Source organism: Leptosomus discolor, chromosome 2, assembly GCF_034619465.1.
Source record: "Leptosomus discolor isolate bLepDis1 chromosome 2, bLepDis1.hap2, whole genome shotgun sequence".
NCBI classification, from domain to species: domain Eukaryota; kingdom Metazoa; phylum Chordata; class Aves; order Leptosomiformes; family Leptosomidae; genus Leptosomus; species Leptosomus discolor.
The window spans coordinates 78,027,591-78,053,156 of record NC_141392.1 but is presented as its reverse complement, the minus strand read 5'-3'; the positions used below and the strand labels follow the sequence as shown (position 1 = coordinate 78,053,156).

The window sequence follows — 25,566 nt, the reverse complement described above, 5'->3', positions numbered from 1 at the left end:
CTCTCAAGGAATACTTTGAATTGAACCAGATAAAGTGCAATTTTTTACTCGATAAATTTTGCAGGTATGTACGGCATCCCTCAAGATCTTACCACTCAAATGGCAAATTAAGATAATCCCTCAATTTCTAACTCCCCCCCAGTTAAATAAAAAAATAGAAACCAGAGTTTCTAATAAGCACTCAATCTTCAAAATTATGACAGGAGTAATATGAAAGGCAGTACCACCAAACAACAACAAAGTAGAAAATTCACACACTCACCAAATACATGCATTAAACCCAAACTAGTTTGGAACCTGACTGCCTAAAGCAAACACATGCCTCAAGTCTTCTTGCATTCAAAGCTTCTCCTGTTTGTTTTCCTTATAAACATATGGGAAGATGTCAATTCTAAGTGTTTAGTATTTTGTATCTCAACATAGAATAGCCATCTTCATGGTTACAGCTTCCTTAAAATAAATTTACTAGTAATGATATAAATGACAGCTTCAGGAGATGAGGAAAACGCATTGAAAGCGTGAAACTCCAGATAGCAGTTTCTGAAATACTTACAAAACTTTGACTTACACGCCTCCAAGAAACATAAGAAAGAGAAGACACTAAAACCAAAAGAAGTAATATTTTGCATAGGTTCATGCCATCTGTGCAAGGCAAGAGCACCAATTATTTCAGACTATCCTGTTCTAAATTATTTTGCTGACTTTTTCAAGTCAATACTTATCTATGCAGAAATCTTTGTGAAAGCCACCGTAACAGCAGCAATAAAAAAAAATAAATCTGGCAGAGTGAAAAGTAAAATCATTAATCTACTGGGAAACCTTTTTGAAAGTTAACTTGTGTCATTTACCAGTGACAGTCCTTAAGCATTAGCTAGAGACAACAACCTTTTTTTACTTTACAGTCCAAGATCATTAATACTGAACAATACTGACAGGTGTCTCCCAGATAAAGACCACCAGTTGCACTAGTACACTAGACAACATCTATTTTGTTTTGTTGCTAGTTTAAGTTTGTTAATACAGTGTGAATAACCCAAGTCACATTTAGATTATCACACAAATGGTGACCTAAAAAAAATTTTTTTAAAAAATAAATCTTTTCCATGACATTAGACTAAAATTTTGCAGAATGACATTTTATATCCTGTACCATGACTAAAATTTGAAGAAATTATTTATTAGCACGCTAGACCTAAATATAATTAATACTTGATGCACTATATTTACCATTCTGTAATCCCATCCACAGTTGCTTATGATCCTTTTTCTGCATCTCATTGATGACTTGACTTTTGTGCTTTAAAGCATCTGCTTCTTTTATACAAGCCATAAAATGAGCTTCAATCACATCCTTAGAATGGCAGTGTAGAAGATCCTTTTCTGGAAAATTCTACAAAGAGAAAAGACAGATCAAGAGAAATAAATGCATCTTAGAAGATCAAGAATAAACGATAATTTTAATCGGGTTTGTAGGTATACAAAAGCAGCACACTGTAATATTCTACTACTCATGGAAGAAGGTAACAACCATTCTCCCACTCTGCTGACAAGAAAGGTTTTGCAGTGAAAAACTTTTCAGGAAAAAAAAAAAAAAAGTTGAACAACTTTCTGTAAACCTCAAAATTACTCTAAATCACCCAGCTTCAACTTGATAAATACATTTAAATGTATCAGCGGATGTATTTAGACCCTTACCTCCAAAATTCAGGAAATTAAGAGTTTTAACGTTCTCAGGCAGATGTTCTCCTGTTCAATGCCAGAAAACTGAAAAGGGGGAGAAGTGACATGCACCCAATTCCTATTCACTTGCAATGGCAGTTTAGCACCCCTTTCTATGCAGGCCTTTGAAAAATGTTTCCTCCAAGCATTATCATCCACATATAGGAACTACAGCATATATACCACTTATAAACATTTTTCCTTAGAGATACTGGGGATCCTTGTCAGCTCCAACTTTACCTAATACATGTGTCTATTGCTAGCCCACGTGACTTGATTCTACACTCCTTTTATTTGGTTAGAGTTTACACACTGCGTTCGGCCTTGCAGATGCTCAGTCACTGCTCCTCAGGTAGCTTTCGTCCTCTCAGTATGTAACAACTATCTTTCCTAATTTGTGTATGAAGGAATTACAGTAGTAAAACTCGTTCAGGTATAAAAAAGATTTCTTTGGAAATTTACTAATCAGAAGTTCAGCATTGTATAGGCATAGAGTTAAGGTTGTTCTTCCTCTAATTTTTCTTTTATCAACACTTAGTATCACTTGCCATTTTACAATAATACAAGTGTTCATTATCATAATTTCATTGTCTTCAGTTTTCAAAGGTTTAAACACCCAACATGTTTTATCCCCTCCTTATTCATCTTCTTTTCACAGTTGCTTAAGACCACGCTGAACAGTGCAAAGCCCAGAACCAAACCAGAGTGGCACCATCGGCACTCCCTTTCATAACAAGGGCTTGCCACATATTTTTGTACTTTAATTCTCATCTGTTATTCCACAAGAGAACCGTTCCTTTTAACTCATTACAAATTGGCTATTTAAAAAAGCTTTTGTAAGGGACTGTCAAAATCATTTTGGAAATACAAGTAGACATAATGGGACATTTTTCAAAGGCTTTTACAACATAGTTAACATGTCACAGTAGGAGCAATATAATGCTGGAAAAATCCATACCTTCCCTTCTCCACATAAAACCAGGAAAAATAGTGAAGACTACACTGTTCAAACCACAGGAACTCAAAATATCCAAGGACCACTTGTTAGTGGTTGGTAATATGAAATGGACCTGGGGATGCCTTACCTAAAGGAAATTCTGAGGACAAAATGATAGTTCCCTCCTCATTAAGTTATTGAAAGGAGTTGGAAATTAAATAATGGCATTTCATACAGCGATTCTTCCTTATGACAGCAAATCCAGACTCTGGAAACTGTGGATCATAAGAACAAGTATCTTCCAAAAACAAGTATAAAGTGAAGACTGCCAGTATCTTTCCCACTGAAGCATATACGGTTTTGTGTTGAACTCACAAAGGGAGTACTGTTACTTAGGCCTGATGTATGTGGAGCTGACTAGAAATCTAAGGACAGAGATAAAGCTTGTTTCTCATATGAGGATGGCCAAGTATAAAGACATTAACGAGGACAGAACTGAAAGGAAAGTTCTCCTTCTAGGGCAGACCTCACTCTGTTTCTCCCCTACAAAGCTGAGTGTCTCAGCAAAACTGGGCCCAAGATGAATGGAAAACATTACTGGGATTGTTACTTGCCAGCTGACATCTGTATAGGCCTGTAAAATACTTTTAGAAGTTTAACTTACTTGCTCAAATAAAAAAAAAAGTAAAGTCTGGTAACCAATCTGGAAGAAAACACCAGTCAGAAATAGCATACTTCAAGATCAAAAAGTTCTTTACATGCAAGAATTCAAAGAGAGACACTGGCATCCCTCAAAAAAAGATGAAACAGTGGAATGTACCTAATGTCAAGTAATATAGGAACCTAGAAACTGACTTTCACAAGTAAAAGCTGAAGTTTTAGCTTACAACAACTGTTTTGTTACACATATGTCTAAATATTGAACCACGGGGTCTTTTTATGGACATTCCTGCCTTCCTACAGGTAGGTATCTCCTGCTGACTTTCTTCCAAGGAATTCCAAATTACAGGGAATGTCACTCCCCGTGGATGTGTTGCAGAGAACACATACAGTGTGACCTGCAGAATACGAAGGAGGTATTTAAAACTGGTCAAAGCTAGCTAAGCTAGTGGAAAGAATCTAGCCACAGTAGTACAAAAGTGTGGTATGATTAATTTTCCCATCTTCTAAGGGATAACACTGTGGAAGACTGGAAAACACTCCTACAACCTCCTACTCTTTTCTCTAGAAGAAAAACACCAACATATTTCTATGCAGTACTGCAAGTAGAAGCTGGAAAACCTAAACATGAAAGTGATAACTTAGAAAACAACACTGCTGCACCTACAAAGAAGTATATGAAAGTTTCACCCACCTGAGACTACCAACAGAAAATATGGCATCCCCACTGATTTACAAACAAGGGTACAGAACAGTAAGTTTTATACTTAAATATAGAACATGTATACTTGTAGTTTTATTTTTTTTAAATTCTACTTGCCTTCTTTCTACTTGAGCAAATAGTGATCAAATGTAAATAACTTTATTCAGCCCCCTGAAGAAAGAGACAGTTGCAAACAACCTGGTAGCCACCCCAGGCTATACAACTGAGATCTGCAGAAAGTTTTAACAGATCCCATAAGCAGCTTTAATTCAAGTACTCTTATTGGTGAGGTCTTACTCCCTCTATGTTCTGTATCTTTGAAAAGTTATTAAGGGTTGACGCTGATTTTCTTGGAAAGCTCAGGTAGTTCTGGTTTTGTTTCACATATCAGTAGACACTTACAGCACAAATTCGGTCACAATGAAGTAGATACCATCTGTACAGAGAGGAGCACTAAATGACCTCTCACACAAAACTGTTTCAAAAACAGCACAGGTAATTTCAACAGTCTGGTTTCCTAGCTCCATTTCACCCACATTTATCTGTCAGTTCTAATTCACAAAACATCTGTTTATACTGTGACAGTCTAGTTGCATTAGGCTACATTTACAGAACATTACACCAATAACAGGGCATTAAAAACCATAAGGAACATATCGAGTGGCAAGCGGAATAGCCATATATTTATGTTTAGTTACCATCAGTGGTCTTTTTTTAAAAAACGATTAATTTTAAAAAACCCCTTATTTAAACTTCAGGCTTCCACTATGTCTCCTAGCAGTTCCACAACTTATCCACATGCTATGTGGAAAAATTCTTCCTTGTCACTCCACCTGACCCAATTTTTAGCTAAGAAAACCAAAAAGACAGCTGTTGTTCTGCAGTCTCTCCTCCTCTACATCAGGTCATGGGTAGAGAGGCAGGCACCAGCAGATAAGGGCTTCAGCAGAGGGAGAATGTTAGCCTTTCCCCTGGCATACCCGATTTCCTCTTCTACAGTAGTGCTACCGTCTCCAGAGCAGTTCGCCACCTCCTATCTACTGCCCAAAATCTGGAGAGCTGGTTAACACCCTGAGAACATGAATAGTGCTAAGCATGCCGCAGAGTAGCATGAGATGAGTTTAACAGGGAGGGATAGGATTTCCTTCCTCCCCATAAAGCCACACCTGGGTAACAAAAGCACCTTCCCAGACTACGGCTTCTCACGATTCTCAGACCTTAGTACTCTGTTCAAGCTCATCCTTCTGCAACTATTTAAGGCAACTGTATCTCAACTTTACTAGAGATATAAACGCATGTTATTTTATTGCATACAAGAAGTACAAATGAATAAACTGCTTCTTCAACGCAAACAATAGGTGTGTTTATTATTTGGTCTGCATACATAACACAGGAGGACAATTACAAGTATCTCAACTTTCAAACTTCTGCTGAACAGAAATAATTCTTTTTTCATATTTTTAATTTTAAACAGAGAAAACAGGGGTGGGTGTGTTAAAAAACATTTTTTACAGATGTTCGAGAGATCTGTTGTTGACTGCATGTTTTGGTAAAAGAAAGGAGAAAGCCGTGAGAGCAAAAGTTAAACCCCAGAAAAATCTAATACGGTTCAAGTAAGCCAAATAAAAGTATGGTTCTTTGAAGAATAACTACACACAAATGAAAAGAATTATCCAGGTACGAATCCCACACCTAAACTATTCAGCTGTAAGAAACTAATACATGAAAATATCTTCAATATTTTGACATACTTTGATATATTTTAGTTATGTTTTGACTTTAAAGATTAAGAGGTGTTTATTTAAATAAACTTTCAGATTACATCAAAAACAGGAAGAGAAATTAAGCAGGCGCTTAATCCAAGGTGTTATATTTTTAAAAACTAATTTACATCAGCTTTTAATATAATACTGCCTTAGCAGTAAATTATTTCCACTGATCTTTAATGTACACCTTTGAGACAAACTTAAATTAGCTGATCTTTTGGCAAGCAGCAATATAAAGACATTGAAGTCAGTTTACATTACTACATGATATTGAAAAGCACTGTGGTGCTGCAACTTATTTCTTAAGATGGCTCTGCTTTGGGACGGCAACATCGACACACTGCCACTGTTAAGCTCCCAGAGCTCTCAGAAGGCATATCGATTAAATCATGATTTATGAAACTAGACACGCTACAGTTTCTTCAAAACACTCTGGAAGTTTCTTCACCCCAGCGCTCTCTGACATACATTAGACAGAAGTGTGGCAATTACAGTGGTTTCAAGAACATCCCCAACTTCGGATTCAGTCAGTCATTTAAAAAGTTTCAACATGTGGAAATACGTATCATAAGAATGCACAATTTCAGTGCACATTTCCAAAAAGAATTAGACTACTCCTGTTAGCAAGACCTGTTCTAAAACACTTTCAAGAGAAGAACTGTTCGAATGAAAACGTTCAACACAACTGCTTCCCAGTATGCTTTTAATTTAATCTCAAATCTCACACACTGAAGTCATGTCTATTAACCCAGCATTTTCTTTTCTGATCAGTTTTCCTATTGCATCGGTTATTTTACAACACAGAAATTAAAGTTTCAAAGTTAAATACCATAATTTCTAGTTGTGATTTTGACTTCAAAACATACCTGGGATTACAGTCACAATGCATTTCAGAGTATGAAAGAATCCTGCACCAAAGCTAACCCTGCACAAGTACTCTTCCGAGCAAAGATCAGTAGTGCTATGAAGTCATACCTAATGGTTTTACAATGTGTAATCAAACTAATGTCTCTTCTGTGACTAAGCTGTCACAAGATCAAACTCATTTCACTCAGTTCTCTAAAGCAGACTAGCATGAAGTACAGCAGCCTTCCCCGACTTCAAGGATTTTCTACAGTATCTCATATCCATGTTCTTGTGCCTAAAAGCATAAGCAGTTCTCAATCTTCTCAATCTTCAGTCAACAAAAGCTGGCTGAATTAGAAACATTATAGAAAGTTCTTCCCTTATATTCACTCAATTGCACTGACAGTCTCATAACTTGTCTTGAAAGAAAACTTTGGATTTTCAGATTATAATAGAATAATTTCCAAAGGAAAGTAATCTGAAAGCACATGCAATCTCCTGGAAAACAGCTGTAGATTTACAGAGAATTTTAGATGATTCCTGAAGAATTAATGTTCTCCCCTTCAAGTCATACTTTTAAAACTTACTTATAAAACAACATGAAACCTCTTCCTAGCTTCCAAATTTCATGTAATCCCACACTCACTTGTTCTTAACTAAAGGTGTATTTCAATTTTACCTTGAAATGCACTGTGATGCTCCAAGGAAGGGCTGTATTTGATGCATGGAGATCAAACAGCAAACCAATTGGATAATGCCTAAAAATTAAGAGATATTAAATTAACATAAAAGCTATGTATTTAATTCTACTTTTAACAGTTAACACACCTGCATTTACATGAAAAAAGAGAGCTGTTTGACACCCACAATTAACATTCATTATTGCTTATTCAGAAGAGCTACACAGGCAAGTATAAACAACTGACAGTTTTCTGGCAGAATCAAGACTGGAATTTAGACATTCAATGTCTAAACCAGTAGTCTCCACGCTGTGCCTACAAAACACTGCTGGTTTTGCAACAGCATGAGTGGCCTACAGCTGCTCTATGTAATCCTTCAAAACAGTATTTTTAGTTAAAAAGCTTCATAATGGTAGGAATAGCTGGTCTGACAGAAAAATATACATGCTTTCGGATATTTAAACACCATGTGTTTATGTCACACTGACAACATCTCTTCCCTCTGCCACCTGCCTGATGCCATTGTGGAGAACAAGCAGTAAAGTGAAAAAATGACATATCTGAGAAAGGGCTGAAAGATGACAGATCAAGATGAACTCTGTATCTTTGCTATCAAATTAAGAAGAAGGGAAGGGGAGAAAAGATTAATCGGAGTTTTGTATTTCAGTGGTGTTCTGGATTAAAGGAGTTACACAAAGAAGCTGCTTCCTCCAAATATTTACTTATGCCTTATAGCTTTGTCTCCTTCAAATTAATTAGAAGATACAGCCTCCAGCAACATAAGGAATGTATATCACATCCACAAAACTTCCACCTCTAAAAAGGTCTTTCTGCAACATTCGCACAAGCAGACACCATCAAGATTTTTGATAAAACATCTTTTTTTTTTTATTGCATTCAGCATATTAAGCTCAATTCTTTTATCTTTCAAAAATCTTAACTAAGAGATCCTTACTAGTTTTTCATCCTACAAAGAGATAAACACACAGTTAACTGTAAACTCAGTGTCTTCACTGAATTAAATGGAACTGATCACAGGATGCAGAGTCAAACACGCACATAAGTCTCGAAACTCCAGAGAGCAATAACCGCGAGCATTGCTCTAAAAGCACCTGTGCCAAGTCCATTTCCTGACCTGCTAAACTCTCACACGACGGTGCTTTAGCACCCTCTACGGGTGAGCTAACCCCAAAGCTAAGACAAAGTCAACACAACAGCAAAATAAAAACCAAAACAAAACAGAACTACAATTTTTGAACTTACCTATCACATCAGTAACATCTTAAAAGAAAGAATAGGGGGAAATATCAAGAAAGTACTTAGAACTGTGTTTTCCTGACAAAGGGAATAAAGAATATAGTAATGCGTATCTGGATTTATCCAAATTCATTGCTAATGCTTAAGTTTTTACCACTAGGACTTTTTACTACTAACTGCCTATCATGTCCTGAGTACTTCAACAGGGATTCAGAAAGAATTCCATGAAAGAGTGGGTTTCCAGATAAGCTAAATAACAAAAAACAGATTTCCTTTGAGAATTACATGAACACAAACACTGACTTTCATTTACTTTCAATTTATACAACAAAACAGTTAGCTACAAGAAAAAAAAAAAGCCCCCCAAAAGCATCAGTCCTTGGTCCACCTCTGTATTTTCTACCCAGTTGAGATTACAAAATCCATCTGCTCAAGCTTTCTTCAGTAAAATCCTTGTGCTTTGCACAGCTGATAAATGTTTTTTATTTTGAAAGAGGCCAGCTGTAAATCCATTTTGTTCCATAGCAGAACACATGAGATTATTGAAGACAGCAGACCATGACAGAAACAGTTTTCTATTCAGAAGCGCAGCCTTCCATTAAGAGTAAAGGTCACAACAGGCGTGAAGCAAACACATAAGACATGTCCTGCTTCAAATTCCACCTGGCATTTAATCTGAAGCCAATGGAAGTCTTAAGTAATGTCTGTACATAATGCTGTGTTTCGCTTATTTTTGAGACAGTTACACACATGCTTTAAGAGTCTGGAAACAACAGCACTCCATATAACGATACTAAAGCCACTCTTTATACTTCCCTCATAATAAAACCTGGATTCTTAACCAGGATGGAGAATTAAGGGAGGCACAAAGAGAGAAGTTAAGAAAGGAGGACTTGTCAATCTGTACATGGAATTAAAAAACCTAACATCCCCTTACTCCATTCTTAAGTGTGCATCTACCTTGTGTTATGAGCCCATATTCCTTCATTAAAGATCTTGCTTCCAGTGGTACTGCTGCAGTGCTGTTTCTGAACTCCTTGAAAAATATGCATTGCAATTAAAGAAATACACACATGCTCTCTAGAACCACAGTAACCACGAGAATTTTAAAAAAGCCCAAGAAGTTAAAAACCTAAGAGAACCTTTAAAGATTTGCCCCTGCCAAAAAGAAAAGAAAAAAACCCAAACAGAACGACAGCTGAGGGAAACATCCAACCCACAAAGGTATCATTTTGAAAAAACACTAATGGATTGTTGAAATCAAACTGGTCTTAACTAGAGTGGGAGCCGAGGACATGTGCAGAACTTTCTCAAAGGAAATAACAGGAAAAATATCAAGAAGAAAATGTCTTAAGAGACCACAAATCTCTTTTTTTGTAAATTGCTAGAATAATGGTTGATTCTGGAAAGTCTTCAATCTATGGAAGTGTAACAGCACCTTGACTTCCAGCCTCTGTCAATTTATTACTGCTTTTATTATTACACAAAAGGTGGTTTCAGAGCACGAGAGTAGTTCTGGAAAACACCATGTTAAGTACTTAAAATCCTTTTGAAAGTGATAGATGGACAGTAATTAATTTCTAACCATCTCTTTCTGAACCCAGGACAGAAAGTGACAGCATGAGTTGGTAGGTTACTTTCACACCAGAATAATTTACTATAATTCAGAAAGACGTGTCGCATGAACTGATAAATCCAGGATAAAAAAGTCCTATGTTCCAGAACTCTCTGTGGTACTAAGTGTATCAAGTAGCCAAAATCTGGTGTTTAGGTATTTCAATAAACAAATGTCTCATTGAGAGCAATTTTGGCTGTAATGGAAAATAGTCTCACCTTTTCCTTCAGTACTCAGTAAGAAAAATTTTTCTTAGATCTTTTGAACAAATGCTAGCATTTTCAAATAATATGTCAGCCTGATGAAATGCTGCTTTGACCTTTTGTCTTCCACTGATTCCTGATTAGGAAGAGTCAATCATCCATCCAGTTGGCACTAGAGAGATAGCTATCTATCTACCAGGGCTAGAGCACAACCCACAGAATGGGGACAGAAACTGCTGAAGGCCATGTGCAAGTGCTCAAACAGGATGGTGACAAGCTATAGAGTATTGCTCCCCTAGCATCTGCTGAAGAAACCACCCCTGGCACATCAAAGGCCTCCACTCACGCAGAGCTCATGAGAGAGGATGCAGCTTTCCAGGTCTCCAGCTGCCAGGAGAGCTTGGGACCTCCCCGGAGGCCTGGGGCAAGCAGAGGAAATGTCTTTGCCTAGAGAAGGTGTGTGTTAGTGGAGGAGTTCTGTCACCAAGTTAAGGAGCTGCAGGTCAGTGGGCTGCACAGCATCAGGGAAGATAAGAGATTGACGGCATCTACACGGAGACCTTGAAGAGATTAGAGCCTGAACTCCCAGCTGCACAGAAAGAGGGTCTGCAGTCATTGGAGTGGCAAATGGAAACTCACAAGATGGGGAAGACTGGAGCCTTGTGGCCTCTGGCAAGAGAAGGCAGGCTCCTTCTCCACCTGCAGTCATTGCCTCAATGGCAGAAAAGGGGCTGGAAGTTCTAAGGAAGCATCAGAGCAACCTGAGCAGCACCTCCACACCAAGAAACAGCAGTCATAGCAGTAGGAGACTTCATCCTACAGGGGACAGAGCCCTCCCCCACCCGCCAGTCTCACTTGCTACCTGCGGAGGTTTGCTGCTTGTTAAGAAGCTGCAGACAGACTGGCAAGTTTTGTCTTGTGCTTGGGTTATTAGCCCTTGCAACCACATGGGCACAAATCATAAGCGCTGCAAGGGAACACTTGAGTATATCAAGAGCGACTATACAGCTCCAGGGGCAAGATGGCACCTCCACCTTCACAAGGACTTGGCTTTTTCATCCACAGGACACTCGCTGGGGATAAAGGACTGCTAAGGAGAGATGAAATCCACTTAAGTGAGACAAAAGTATCTTTGCCTTCAGGTTGGCCAGCCTGGTGAGGACAGCTTTAGACCATAAACAACAGCGGTGTGAGTAACAACCCGCAGACAAGTAGAAATTAATGGACATGGGTGGAAAGCAAATGGTGAAAGGTGAACAGCTACAAGGGAGATCTCAATGGTAAGAGAGGGTAGAAGAGAGTCTACCACAAGCATAAGTACATAAATGCACACAGCTTGGTAAACAAGCAGCAGAAACTACAGCTCCACATGCAGTAACATAACTGTGACAGTGCTGGGCTACCAGATATACGGTGAGACAGCTCGCACAGCTGGAATGCTGTTGTGGATGGATAGATGCGAGCTGCTCAGGAAAGACAGGCAGGGCAGATGAGGGAAGAGGGTTGTCTTCCATGTGAGGGAGCAGCTTAGATATAAAACTTAATGGGATAGACCACAGGTTGGTTGAGATCTTGTGGTTCAGGACTAGAGGAGAGGCTAGTAAGGGCAACATCGCAGTCAGTTTGTCACAGATCATGCAGTCTTTAAACAACTCAAGAAGTTTCTGCATCACAGATTCTGGTTCTTGTTAATCTCTGACATCTGCTGGAAAAACAACATGGTGGGATACAAGTAGTCAAGATTTCTTGATACAGGCATTGGATGGACCAGAGCTGACCCGCAGCTGAATCTGTTACTTACTAACAAGACAAAAGTAGTTCTGGATGTGATAATGAGTGGCAGCTTTGGCCGTAGTTAGTGACCATGAAATGGCAGAGTTCTAGATCCTGGAGAGACTGATAAAGGAGAGTGAGTGGAATACAGACCTTCGACTTCACTTGCCACTTCCTCCTGGTGCCTCTGCACAGTACAAGCTCAGACACCTCAGATGCATCACTGGACAGAGCTTTCAGTCCCTCACGTGCAGGCAGAGCACTGAACTTATCCTGTAGGTACAGAAGTGCAGGTGGAGAAGCAGCCTTCCTACTGTTGCCAGAAGTCACAGGCTTCCAGCCCTTCTATATCTTAGGAAACTATTTTCCAATCCAATAATCACAGACTCTGCCTGCATCTCCTTCAATGCAGTTGTACGTTAAGGCTCCTGGACCTGCCACATCTCTGAGAAGATTTGATCCGTTTCCTTTTGTAGTCTCTGATGCTGCACAGTCTGATGACCTCTTTCTGCAGCACCTTAATTGGTGACACACACACCTCCCCAGTACACGCCTCCTGTAGGCAAGAAGACCATCTTCCCCTGCCCCAACAACCTCAGTGGGAGGCCCCAGGCCTCTGTAACTCCAAACCTAGAGAGCTTCATTCTCCTTCAGGAGCCTGGCCCGAGTGCTGTACACCATGAAGTTGAAACCACGTTTCAGAATTCCTCCAAAACCTCACCGGAAAACAGAAGAGCTGCAGCTGAAAAGGGATATACATCCCAACCAGGTATGAAACCGCACAGACTGTAAGCAACATGACCTCACAGTGCAAAGTAAATACTTAGAATAAGCAACATTTTTAGCAATTATTCTATTTGATTCTGAATGCAGAAATTATACTTCAAAAGATTAGGCATTAATGCTCACTGTTCTTTCTCTACAAACTACTAGCTCAATCTAATCCTCAGTTCCAATATTGGGTCTTCCCCAGAACAAGCTTCAGCTATTTAGGGGATTACCATTCTCCTAAAATAATGGTCTGCAGATAGCATTTTCCTTAGAAAAGCAATTCCACTGAAATCACTGGAGCTGTTCCTGGTAGAATATGCTTAGATTTTCTGAAAGATCAGAACTTAATTAGCAGATCATAATTACACTGATCATTTTAATTTCAATGTTCAGTAAGATTACTAACTCTTCACCTAATTTTAGAATTATAATTTATATTTTTACTCTATACATATGTTCTGCAATTTTAATTTTTTTTATAATTCTTGTTTAAGCATCACAATATCTAAAAACTTACAGAAAACACAGATCTATTTTTTGTTGAAGTAAAAAGCCTCTCTTGCCTTTCTTGATACAACTTCAAGGAAAACTTAGAAAGGTTCCTCCCATGGAAAGCTGCCAGTCAGGAAAGGACCTGGGGGTGCTGGTCGACAGCTGGCTGAACATTAGCCAGCAGTGTGCCCAGGTGGCCAAGAAGGCCAACAGCATCCTGGCCTGTATCAGAAATAGTGTTGTCAGCAGGAGTAGGGAGGTGATCGTGCCTCTGTACTTGGCACTAGTGAGGCAGCACCTCAAATCCTGCGTGCAGTTTTGGGCCCCTCACTACAAGAAGGACATTGAGGTGCTGGAGCGTGTCCAGAGAAGGGCAACAAAGCTGGTGAAGGGTCTGGAGAAAAGGTCTTGTGAGGAGCAGCTGAGGGAACTGGGGTTGTTTAGCCTGGAGAAGAGGAGGCTGCAGCGAGACTTAATGCTCTCTACAACTACCTGAAAGGTGGCTACATTGAGGTGGGGGTCGGTCTCCCAAGTAACAAGTGATAGGACGAGAGGAAATGGTCTCAGGTTTCACCAGGGAAAGTTTAGATTGGACATTAGGAAAAATTTCTTTACTGAAAGAGTGGTCAGACATTGGAACAGGCTGCCCAGGGAAGTGGTGGAGTCACCATCCCTGGAGGTGTTCAAAAAAACGTGTTGATATAGCGCTTCAGGACATGGTTTAGGGGACACGGTGGTGTTAGGTCAACGGTTGGACTTGATGATCTTGGAGATCTTTTCCAACCTAATGATTCTATGATTATCTACCTAAGATCATGAACACACTGGGACAAACTTGGTACCTTGCTGTTTAATTAGGCAGTATCTATGACTCAAGGTCACTGTGGCACACCAAGAAACCAATTATTGTTAAATTCCAGAAAATTTAAACAGATGCCTAATGCTGGTTTTGCCAGCCAGTTTCAAAAAAGTGAAAAAAAGCTAGGTTTTATGCTTTTCTAGTTAACGTATTTTCAAGGTTTACACTAGGCTGGTCTCAAAGAAATAAAAGAACTACTGCATCACCAAGTCTAAAGGGACTCCATGATGTGATGCTTGCTAACTACAAGACAATCCAGGTTCAAGAAACTAAACCAGTCACTGGTTGTTTTCTTTCCTTTTACGAGAGAGGAAATAAAAAGATATAAAATTACTTCAGTATTGAAAATACTTTCTGGAGAGCTGATGCTATATATACACAGAGCTAGCAAAAACTGCAGCGCTCAAAACATTTTCTTTAAAATTCTTTATGGCATAAATAGAAAAAAACGAAGTCTGATGAACAGTATTTATGAAAACTAAGTAAACTAAACAATGTTAGTCTGATTCCTCAACCTCTCAGAAAATAGAAAAGATACTTTTAATAGACCATATGGCAGAACAAAAATAGAATCAACAACAATTAGTTCAATAAAGTTGAACTAATTGAATTCAACAAGAGCCTGTGCATGAGTATTAGATTATCCATTTTACAGTGCAAGCACGTATCAAACCAGTGAAAAGTGAAGGTTACGCACAAGTTTTATTTTCTTTAGGCATATATCCTATTTGTATTCAGACTCCAGAAATAATACCTCCTGTCTGTGTTATTAGGCATCCTTTAAGAAGGTAGAATAAGCTAAACAAATATTTATTTGGTGATGCTACTGCAAGAAACAGTAAAGCAAAAAACACTGGCATTTTGTATTACAGTAACAACTAGAAAAAAACACAATAGGTGCAGCACAACCTCTGCCTTATATACATAGTAAGTACAAGCAGAATAATCAAAAACATGTTGAACATTAAATCTTCTTCTGTTTTTCCCAAACAACGCGCTTTTCTTACCCACCTCCTCTTTTGCCACCTTTGAAACTAAATGGAGTGATTAGTTCAGAAGTACTGACACTGCACTGAACTCAATAACTCTTTACATGATAAGCTGAGTAAAGGCACAAAGTTAAATAAACTCACCATTTCAGTGGTGTACCTTCGTATTCAAACCATATTTCACTAACTTCCTCTTGTCTCATAACTTTCTGAAAGTGCTTCTTCACTTTGTCTGTTACCAGTGTCAAATAGCTTATCCTTGGCAAAAGCAACTGAAAGAAAAAAATTATAGAAGCTTTGAGTGCACATAAAATTTACTAAATTAATTAAAATCTATAAGAAGTATGCATTTTCATAACCAAAATTCAGTCAGCATTTTTTTTTCCTCCTTTAAGGTAAGATGTCATTTACTTGCTAATGGTCAATGAAAGGCTATAACATTATCTACTCAGAAGATGCAGAACAGCAGTATCCAATACACTAACACACAAAAGAATTAGTATAATGACAAATTCTCGATTCTTTTGATGGGATGGGAGGGAGGAAAGTGGAATTCAACTTCTGCTTTTCTTTATTTAAGCAGGCCAAAGAATGCAGGTTTTAACCTTTATCATCTGAACAGATAGGAACATGTTCTAACTTCTTATTGAATATAATAAGGAACTGTGTAACAGCTATTGTTTCAAAATGGAAATGCCTACAAAATAAAAAAAAAAAGAATGAAATCTAGCTGCTTAAGGGTTTCCAAGTGCATTTTGTATTTCGAATAGCCGGCAATTTCCATTTCCTATGCACTGGTTTTGCAAATTCCACATGTTAGTCAAGGCTACTATGATTCTTCCACTATTTAACCTTTGCCCAGCTACTAAAGTCAGAAAATTGTCAATATTTTATCAGTTGAAATAAGACACCTTCCTACAGCTTTCTTTTTTTCCTCAAGCATAATGTTATGCACTAACCAAAACAGAATGCAGTGTTATTCCTATTTGCAACCCCTACCCCTACCCCCTTCTTTTTTTTAAAAAAAAAAAAAGTCCTATGCCTAGTAAGAGTGGTTAAGCAGACTGCATCTCTCTGTGTACTGACTGATGGCTGTATAGCACATTTATTTAAGATGAATCAGTCCATAAACTTTAATAAACTATGCCTTTCTGTATCCCAATAAGAAAAGATTAACCTCCCTGTGAAATAACACTTAAGCTTTGGAGCAGACATTTTAAATTAATCTTAAGGCATCCCATAAAGTTATTTTCACTTTCTAATTAATTATTAATAAAATACATTAAAGGAATAAATAGAAATAAAATCTATTTTGCATATCTAGAGAAAAAGAAACATTTGTTTTCTAGTGCTCCTCATAACCAGTGATGTTTCTTAAAATATTTTCTTTAGAGTGTATGGATAACACTAGGCCTTAAGTGAATTTCTACAGTACAGATATCCTAAACTATGTAAGGACATATTTAGCCTGACAGAAACCTTGATCTCTGCTGCAACATTCTTCCAGAATCTCTCCAACAATTAGACCACACTTTTAAATTAGATAATATTTTGGCCCTGATACTAGAATTTATTTATAAATGCAAGATTCACAAAGAAGTATGGAGAATAAATCAAGAGTAAATTCTTATGAAAGAGAATGGATTTGTCTTTTAGATAATGCTGCATTAGATTACTAATCTCCATACATCTGTGAAACAACTAAATTTTAGGATTATATATTATATATAACTACAAGGAATTGAGACTCACCACTATCACAGTCATCAAGTCAGTTAACACTCGATCTTTCATGTACCATATGGTTTTCTTTTTCCACCTGTTGCTCTTAGTACCATCATCGTATTGTTTCTACTTTCTTTCATAGGAGTCTAATTCAGCAAGGTAACTAAACAACCTCCAGTTTTTAAAAGGTAAACAATTGCAATAAATTCAATGAAGTCATGCACACACCCAAGAGAGAATTGTTGATACCTCAATGACTTGAATGACGACACAGTCTTACCCTTTATTAACCTAATTCTGCATATCTACACTGACTATTCTTGAAACAATATAGTCCAGGCTATTCCGATCAAACACAGATATTTTTGGTAATAATTACATATTATTTCTGTGTGATATTTACAGTTAAAATAATGCTGGTATATTCTGATATGAGACCCACTTGGACAGCTACAAAAGCCATTTTTCAGCATGCTGCATGTGGCACAGCCATGCAGGAATTGGTAAATATATTAAAGCATTATTGATTGCAACAGTGTTTGACATAACCCTTTAAATTGCATAACTAACTTCCTCTGTAAAATATTTTACTTCAGTTTGTAGTGTGGAAGAACAACACAGTTTCTATTTCAACACAATTAAAGATCACAGACAATAACCAAACAGCATTTAAACCCAATTTAACAGAATGTGGCCTGCACTCCCAATGGGCCTCTTTGGTGCACAGAACCCAACAGCTAATCAGGTTAACATGGGCTGCCTGTTCTTCAGAGATGCTGAGCGTTTAGAGCATCTACTGAACTCTTTTTTCAGTCTTCCTACCTCTTCTACCTTGCTACAGTGGGAGACATGAAAGGATTAAATTCTGTCACTTTTCTAGCTTTAATTATCCTAGACGTTTACAAGAATACTAAGTCTGTTAAGTGAGATCTTTAAAAGCATAGTTTAAAGACATTTTCATTTTGTTATCCTTTTTAATATCCCTTCTCTACCAGTCGTCTACACTCAGTGAAAGACAACAGTTGATACAAACCATTTCTACTCCAAGAGTCCTGTCTTTTTTAAATGCTATTACTGAGCATTTCCAGAGGAAAGCTACTAAAAAATATTTGGAAAAAAACTCAAACCTTAATGCAGTTAACTATATGCTGGGCTTTAGTCAATCTCTCTGACAGCAGAATCACGTCAATTGTTTTACAGAGGCCTCTATATGAAAACTGCAATTCTACACAGCAGTTCACCTTCTAGACTATTAGACAGTCACAAGCTTCTCCAACACCTTAGCCACGTGGCAAGAAGCCTTCCTTTTAGGCAAAGCAGTGTTCACCAGAATGACACCTCTCCCACACTTTTGCTACTCACTCTTAAACCAGTCCACGAAAACCAATGAGGCTACTCTTTCAGCCATTGGTTACTCTACAGCAATACTTCTAGATGCTGGGAATAAATGGCCATGACTCTGGGTTGTTTTTTTTAAACACCTCACCCTCCAGGTCTGTGTCTTCCTCCATGTTCATAAAGCAAGTTCCTCAGAGGAGAAGCTTTTTCCCCCCCTCTTAACATAACGATGCCAGTATTCCCTTCCCATGCAGCCCTGTATTAACGAGTACCGAGATGCAGTAAGAGGAGACATGAAAAGCTGAATGGCTAATGTCGAGGACTGGGAATGTTCACTACATAAACTATTTTACTTCAGTTTCAGGGGTTTTGATGTTTTTTACTTCAATTTAGCCTCCAGATTGATCCTAGACACTAAATACCCACTAGCAGCTTAAGCACATCTTCTGCTTCAGCTTCACGTGAAAGTGATTCAGCTTGTGGGCTCTAAGACTGCTGTGTGATGTAAACCCGGGGAGCAGCAAGTGGAAAGGATGAAGACTTGCTTCAAAAATGCACTCCAGATCTGAACAAAAACATTAATGTAGATGCACTCTGAAACCATAAGAACTAAACCATGATTTAAAAACTTCTGCTCTTCTGCCTTTTACTATTATAATCCTTGGTCCCTTCAAGAAGCAAAGCTGTATTATCAGCTCCAACACGACTTGAAAAAGGAAGAAGCTAAAATTTTAGAGTTGTGATCTCTGAATAACCAGATTTTGCAGAAATAGAGAATGAAGCCTTGAGATTTTTTTGAGCACACTTTAAGCAGAGTAAATAAAAGAATCCCTATCAGATTAAAACTATTTCCTTGACTTAGAAAGTCGGCCACACCATGAAGACAACATGGTTTCAGGGTTTCCATGCTGATGCTAAACTGATCAAGACTGCATGTCTCTACACTTAAACTCATACCTTTCACGTAGTTTTGATTCAATATATACTCATCTATATATGTCTCTAATTTAAAGTCTGAGACTTCTAGATAGCTCAGATGCATTTGGCAATAGGTCAACCACATGAAGTAAGTGCTCCTTTACCAGTAGTGAAACTAAAACATAGAAAGAGGAGCACTATCAGCACTGAACGAAAAGCATGAATGCTTCGTTATGTTTCAAAAACCCACTGGATACACATGTAAATCAGAAACTTATGACGTAAAGATGCTATTAAACACAGGAAAAAAATAATTCTATCCAGTAATATTTTCAAAGAGTAGAATGGGATATGCCAAGACTTAGGGATTTCAGAATCACATAAAAACTCATAGTACAAGAATTTCCTCCCATGTACTTGTTACATTTCAAATTTACGCTTCACTCAATCAGCTAACATTCTCTATCAATCAAAGGTCTAATAGGTGCTGGAAGAATGAAAACTGCTGAGTATGCTGTAAATAAATACTACATGATTACAGAAGGCACTTTCAGTTTACAACTCAAATACATCCATCACCCTCATTTTATCATCAGCTAGCAATCCAGTTGAGGCACTGTACTGTTAAGGCATTACAATATTATAGCTGCTTTTCCTACATCTGAACTAGATCTCTCATGGTTGCTAGTGTTTATAAAGAAAACGAACAGAAGTCGTCCATGAGCAGAAATACTGGAGCTAGTGCTCCTTACGAGTTTGTGTTACATGGGTGACTGATCTTTAGTGTTTAAGACCGCATACAGCTCTGACTGAAGTCATCTCTGTAGTAAGGTAACGCAAAAGTTCTCTCCCATCTTCTGGTCATTATCCAAGAACATACAAACACCCATAGTGCCTCCTCCCCTTACTGAATTACTTGTTAACTTTTTCATTATATTTTTAAGATCTTAATTATCTGTGGTAAGTTTCTCTCACAGGCGAAACAAGCTTAAAGTTTCAAACCTGCTGTGAAGAGAGACAAACCACACAGCATGGTCACATGGTTTACTTTTAGAAGGTACCATAAGAAGAAGATTGTGTTTTTTTCACAACATGTAATAGCACACATGGTAAGAATGAAAGAAACACGCATAACTATGCCATTGGACTATCTGCAACTACGTTCCTTATACTCACATAGTAAGGTTCAGCTTCCCTTTCAGTTATCTCATCCTGATACAGAGTGAAACAGGTTGGTATTCGTCCAAACCACACATCTCGAAGTACATCTTTGTCATCTGTCATTCTTCCACTGGATCGTGAAGCACATGTAGATCAGTTTGTTTCCTCAGGTAGAACTGTAACCCTGTTCCCCCCAAAAGAAAGAAGTCAGCATGACTGCAAGTAAAATACACCTTGTTAAAGGTTCTCCCATAACTATGCTCGTTCAAGCACAATCAATGCTGTCACCGAGACATTAAGTGCATCAGTTTGTACAAAGAACAGGATGAGTTCACACACTTTTCCCAACTACAAACACGCGGTGGGTGACAAGTGAGCATTTTTTAGGCCTGCCTCACACCCCAGCCGCAGAGCCAAAGGGACCCTTCCCGTTACAGCCCTGCAGACACCCCGCAGCTCCCACACGCCCTGAGGCCCCGGCTTTACCGCGGGCGAACGGCCCCGGACCCACGGGCAGCCAGCAGAGACGGTGTCCGCAGAAGAGCGGGACGGGCAGCGGCAGGGACGACGAAGCGAGCAGGTCTCGGGCCGGCCCCGGGGCGTCAGCGAGGCCCCAGGACGGGCCCCAGCATCGCCCACCCCCGCGCTGAGACCCGGGGGCGCCCCGCCAGCAGGCTCGAGGCGGCGGCCGCCCTCCGCGCCCGCAGCAGCGGCTCGGACAGGCCCCGCGGGGTCGCTCGGTCGCTCTGTCTGTGCCTCTCCGGCGGCCGCCCGAAGTGAATCAGCAGCGCACGGCGCGGCAGCGCTCCGGCCTCACGGGACCGGACCGAGAAGCGGTACGGCGGCAGCCCCCGGCGTGCTCTCCCCGGGCAACTGCAAGGCCGGGGGACGGGCCGCAGCGGCCCCGCCCCAGCCTGCCGGGGACGAGAGGCACCCCGCGGGGGCCGGGGCCGAGTCCGGGCCCGGGCCCGCCCCAGGCAGCCCGGCCGAGGGGGGCGGGGGCGAGCGGGGGGAGAGGGGACAGCCGTTACCTCAGTTACGGCGTGCGGCGCGCCAGGCAGGAACTGAACTACGGCCCCGCCCCCGCCCCGCCCCCAGGCGCAGGCGCTATCCGCCGCGCCGCTTCCGCCCGGCTCTTAGGCGGGCAGGCTCCGGTACGGCCCCGCCCCCAGCCGGCGCCGGAAGCCGGGAACGGGGCGGAGGGTGGTGACGGAGCAGGGCCGGCGGCGGGAGTGGCGGCCAGCGGGAGGGTTGTGGCGGGTTGCGGGACTCTGGGCGGGAAGGAGGCGGAGGCGAGGTCCCAGCTGCCGCCGCGGCGGCTGCAGCGGTTACCGATATGGGCGGCGGGAAGGAGCCGGTGCTGCAGCCGCCCCCCCTGCGAGGAGGCGGCTTGGCCGCGCTCCCCGGGTGCGCTGTTGGCGCTGCAGCGGCAGGGCCGGAGGCGGGGGGTCGCTGGGGTGGAGCTGTAACCGGGCCCGGGCCTGGCCCCACTCCTGAGGCGCCGGCGGAGTCGCTGAGCCGTCAGGCCGCGCTCCTGGCAGCGCGCCGGGGCCAGCGGCGGCTGATGCCGAGGGCTTGGCGCCCTTTCGGGTTTAGATGCGGCTCTGAGGATTTGGAGCACAACTGGACCACTTAAGGCCTCTGTTCTGCCTTACCCGACTGCTCTCTTTTCCTGCTCCTTATGTGGTAGGCTTTGCACACGCTGATTTTATACCATGGTCGCAGGAGGGTAAGGAGTGCCCGCCGCCACCAGGGACGTCCCTTACAGACCGAAGCGTCATCCTGGATCAGTTTTTATCGGCCCAACGGCTGCACGTCACAGTAAATTCCATCTCTGCGTTTTAAAGAACATCTCCTGCAATTCTGTCACTCTGCAAATCCCCATCCCGATGTCCTCCAGCCGTAGAAGTGAACAGGAAGGACAGCACTTTTCAGGTGGGAGGGAACACCGTCGTTCCAAGGAAGGTCTGTGTCACAGCTTTCTTGCTGGTATGTGTCACACACCAGCAGTTGTCAAAGCTGGGTTCTTCCTGTGGCAAGACGTAGAACTGAGGCAAATGTAGTACGACATTTTGGCAGTTAACACTTGGGCGGAAACTGAAAAAATGTGTTTTTACCTGATGTGGATGGCACAGACTGCAATTTCAGTAGTGCGATGTTCTTGCTATGCTGGCTTGTAGCCACCAGATGTCATGCAGTGGCCACTACTGCTGAAGGTGACTTAAGGAATTCAAGAACTACAGTTATTACTGACTTTTTGTGGATTTCACCCAAAGACTGGCATTTTAAGAACTTGTATGTTACTGATTCAACCGTATGATTTGGGGAATTTTAGTATTTTTTCAGTCATCTGAAAGATTAGAGAAGTCTGAAGAGCTTATTTTATTTTTTCCAGTTTAAATAAGCTTGTCATGATCACCTCTTTTTGATAAAACATAGTATGCTGAACACAGGCCGTATTATAAACTATTAGGAAAAAAAACACCACCTTTTTTTGTTAATGCTCCATAAGCAAGAAGTTTAGCTGTGGCACGTCTGTGATTTGGGATGTACACAGTGAAACTTTCCCTATCTTCTCTCCAAGGGTTTTTGCAACACATTGATTCGAAAAACAGGTAAACTGGTGTGGGTGAACTTCATATTTGTTACGGTCTACCCCAAAGCACAGGGAAAGATGGTACACAGCACATGCTCTATTGCAAGAGCATCAGGCTCTCAAGGGACCAGTCCCCTTACGCTCCTAAATATAGGCAGCTTACACTTGCCTTGGGTGGATGTATTGGGCAGCATCTCTATAAGGCATGCTAACGCTGAGGTGATGGAAGGGGAGGGGTTCCTCCAGGAGTATTCCCTGTGCACTCACCACAGTTTAACTAGTGTGGATGTTGTGGAAGTGACTGTCTTGTAGACCTGGAATGGCAGAAACTTCTGGATGCAGAAGGATGCTTCCATGGAGACCTGTGCAGAACTGATCCCACAATTACAAAGGCATCCAACCCACAAGCACTGGTCATTGCTACAAGCTTCTCTATCAATTTCTGCAAAGAAACCCCTTAATGCTGTTACAGGTCTATTGAAACCTGCCTGATGAGGATGTGTTGACTAGTGGAGCTGCTGTGAGGTGCCAGCACCACTGGGGGAACAAAAAAAAAAAAAAAGTCATTGTTTGCCCTGGTTACAAGATTTAGAACCTTTCAGGAAGCTTTGCACATCTGGATTTCCCTACAGGAAATCAAGGAGAACCACATTTTTATGCTTTGCCCTTTCCTCCTGTGAGTTCCTTACAGTTCTTCTATAGGAAAAGGTTGTTTCAGTAGCACTGAAGGGTTTGACTGATCATTGAAGGAGCATCAGTAAAGATAATGCCAGGTTGTATTGAAAAGAAAATGGCCCAGAAACATCCACTGGCACAACTGCTCCCACTCATTTTTTCTCATGAGCAGGAAGAAGTCTGCCAGCACTGCTATTAGCAGTAATACTAACAGAGCGTATATACTGAGGATGTGACCTATTCTTGACGCTGCCTGTGCTTACTTCCTGATGTCTTACTTAACCTCTACTACTTGAGCTCTTGAAGCACACCATTGGCCAGCTAGACTGTGTAATCAGCATTCTGTTGATTACTAATGACAACTACCAAACAGATTAAACATTTACTTTTGCATTAGTCCCTCCTGTATAGTATAAGGAACACAGGGACCTGACTCAGGCATATGGATTCCAGTCCGTAGGCTGAAAATTGAACACCATTGAGTGCCCAAGTCTTTTGCTGGATTTAGATACAAGACGCTAAGTAGAGAATAAAACACAGTGAGTTATAAAGTGAGATAACTTGCTATTTAGAGTATCTTCCTATTAAACATCCTAGCAAACTGCTGATGTAGTTACCAGGCACAGGTACAGCAAGACACATTGTAAAATCTGTGTGAGATTATAGAGACAATCGTTCTGTAGACAAATGAGGCTCTGCTACTCAGATTAACTTGGTTGTAGATAAATACATGAGATACATCTACTGAACAAGTAAAGTAAACCTGAAGCGAATGTCAACTTTGCTGTTAGTATGGCTATAAATAGTGAATCCAAATCCAAACATTAAAAACCATCGCTAGGATGGAATGTCAAAACAGATACAATAAAAAAAGAATTACGTCCTTTAGCATATTGTTCTCCATATTTTTATCTAATGCCCCAAGTTGCATCATCACTCGGCAGAATGAGCCAGTCTAAATTGGAAGGGCAAGAGCTCAACGAACATATCCCCAATTCCAAAGATGCTTAAGCAGTAGTCCCCCATTTTAAACGTCATCATCAGACAACACACAGTGAGTCATTGCCTAATGGCACCCGAAACAAAACACCTGGTAGTGAGTACCTATGGAATGTGAAGGTGCTTGTAAAGAACAAGATTATAATTAAAGATGCATTAATTCTAACAGAAATAAGAGAAATGGTTTACATATTTGTGGGCAGTTATGTTTTTGTGTAATGATAGTGAAGACGAAGATTTGTGAACAGAATCACTGTATAATTTAGGTTGGAAGGGACCTTCAGAGTCCTTTCCTGACCTCTAGGCCAACACCCCTTCTCAAAGCAGGAGTAGCTGCAAAGTTAGATCGTGTTGGTGAAGGCAAATAATGCCAACATTTGGTTGCTGAAATGTTACCTGAAATAAAATGTGAAATAGTGTTTCCCAGTATATTTTGCTATAACTGCGATAACTGATACTCATTGCTGTGATCACATGGAATGAATTTAATGCTGCTTTCACAGAACTGGTATTTGATGGCACCTACATATGCATGAAGTAAGGATCATTCATATGTATAACTAAGAACCCTGGCAGGTGGACAAAAAATTCCTTTTATTCAGGCCTGTCTCCCCTTTGTGTAAAATCCTGACTCCATTAAATCAAGGGCAAAACACATGAAGATATGTGAAACCTAACTTGTTCCAGTGTTGCTTTATCAGGAACTGATCAGCAATCACTATTGATGTTTTCCCTTCATTTCCCTAACAGTTTTCAATAGAAAGCAAACCATAATTTTTTTACTTTCTTAGCTAATGTCTTTTGAGTATGTAAACAAAATCAGATTGTGAGAATCATTAATGTACACCTTTTAACATGCAGCAGTGAGTAAGAGTCAAATGAAA

The 25,566-nt window shown here is 40.4% G+C and overlaps 1 protein-coding gene across 1 annotated transcript in view; it reads right to left on the bottom strand.

Moving 5' to 3' along the window:
• The window catches only part of ATG5 (autophagy related 5), an 81,483-nt gene extending 60,002 nt beyond the window's left edge, over positions 1-21,481 (bottom strand). The window contains exons 1-5 of the mRNA XM_086461332.1: positions 21,444-21,481; positions 20,428-20,596; positions 15,415-15,542; positions 7,311-7,389; positions 1,228-1,390 (exon numbers count right to left, since the gene is read on the bottom strand). Of these exons, the coding sequence (XP_086317458.1) occupies positions 1,228-1,390; positions 7,311-7,389; positions 15,415-15,542; positions 20,428-20,535 (478 nt within the window). The 5' untranslated portion in view covers positions 20,536-20,596; positions 21,444-21,481. The remainder of the gene's footprint in view (positions 1-1,227; positions 1,391-7,310; positions 7,390-15,414; positions 15,543-20,427; positions 20,597-21,443) is intronic.
• Between the last annotated feature and the right edge of the window lie 4,085 nt (positions 21,482-25,566).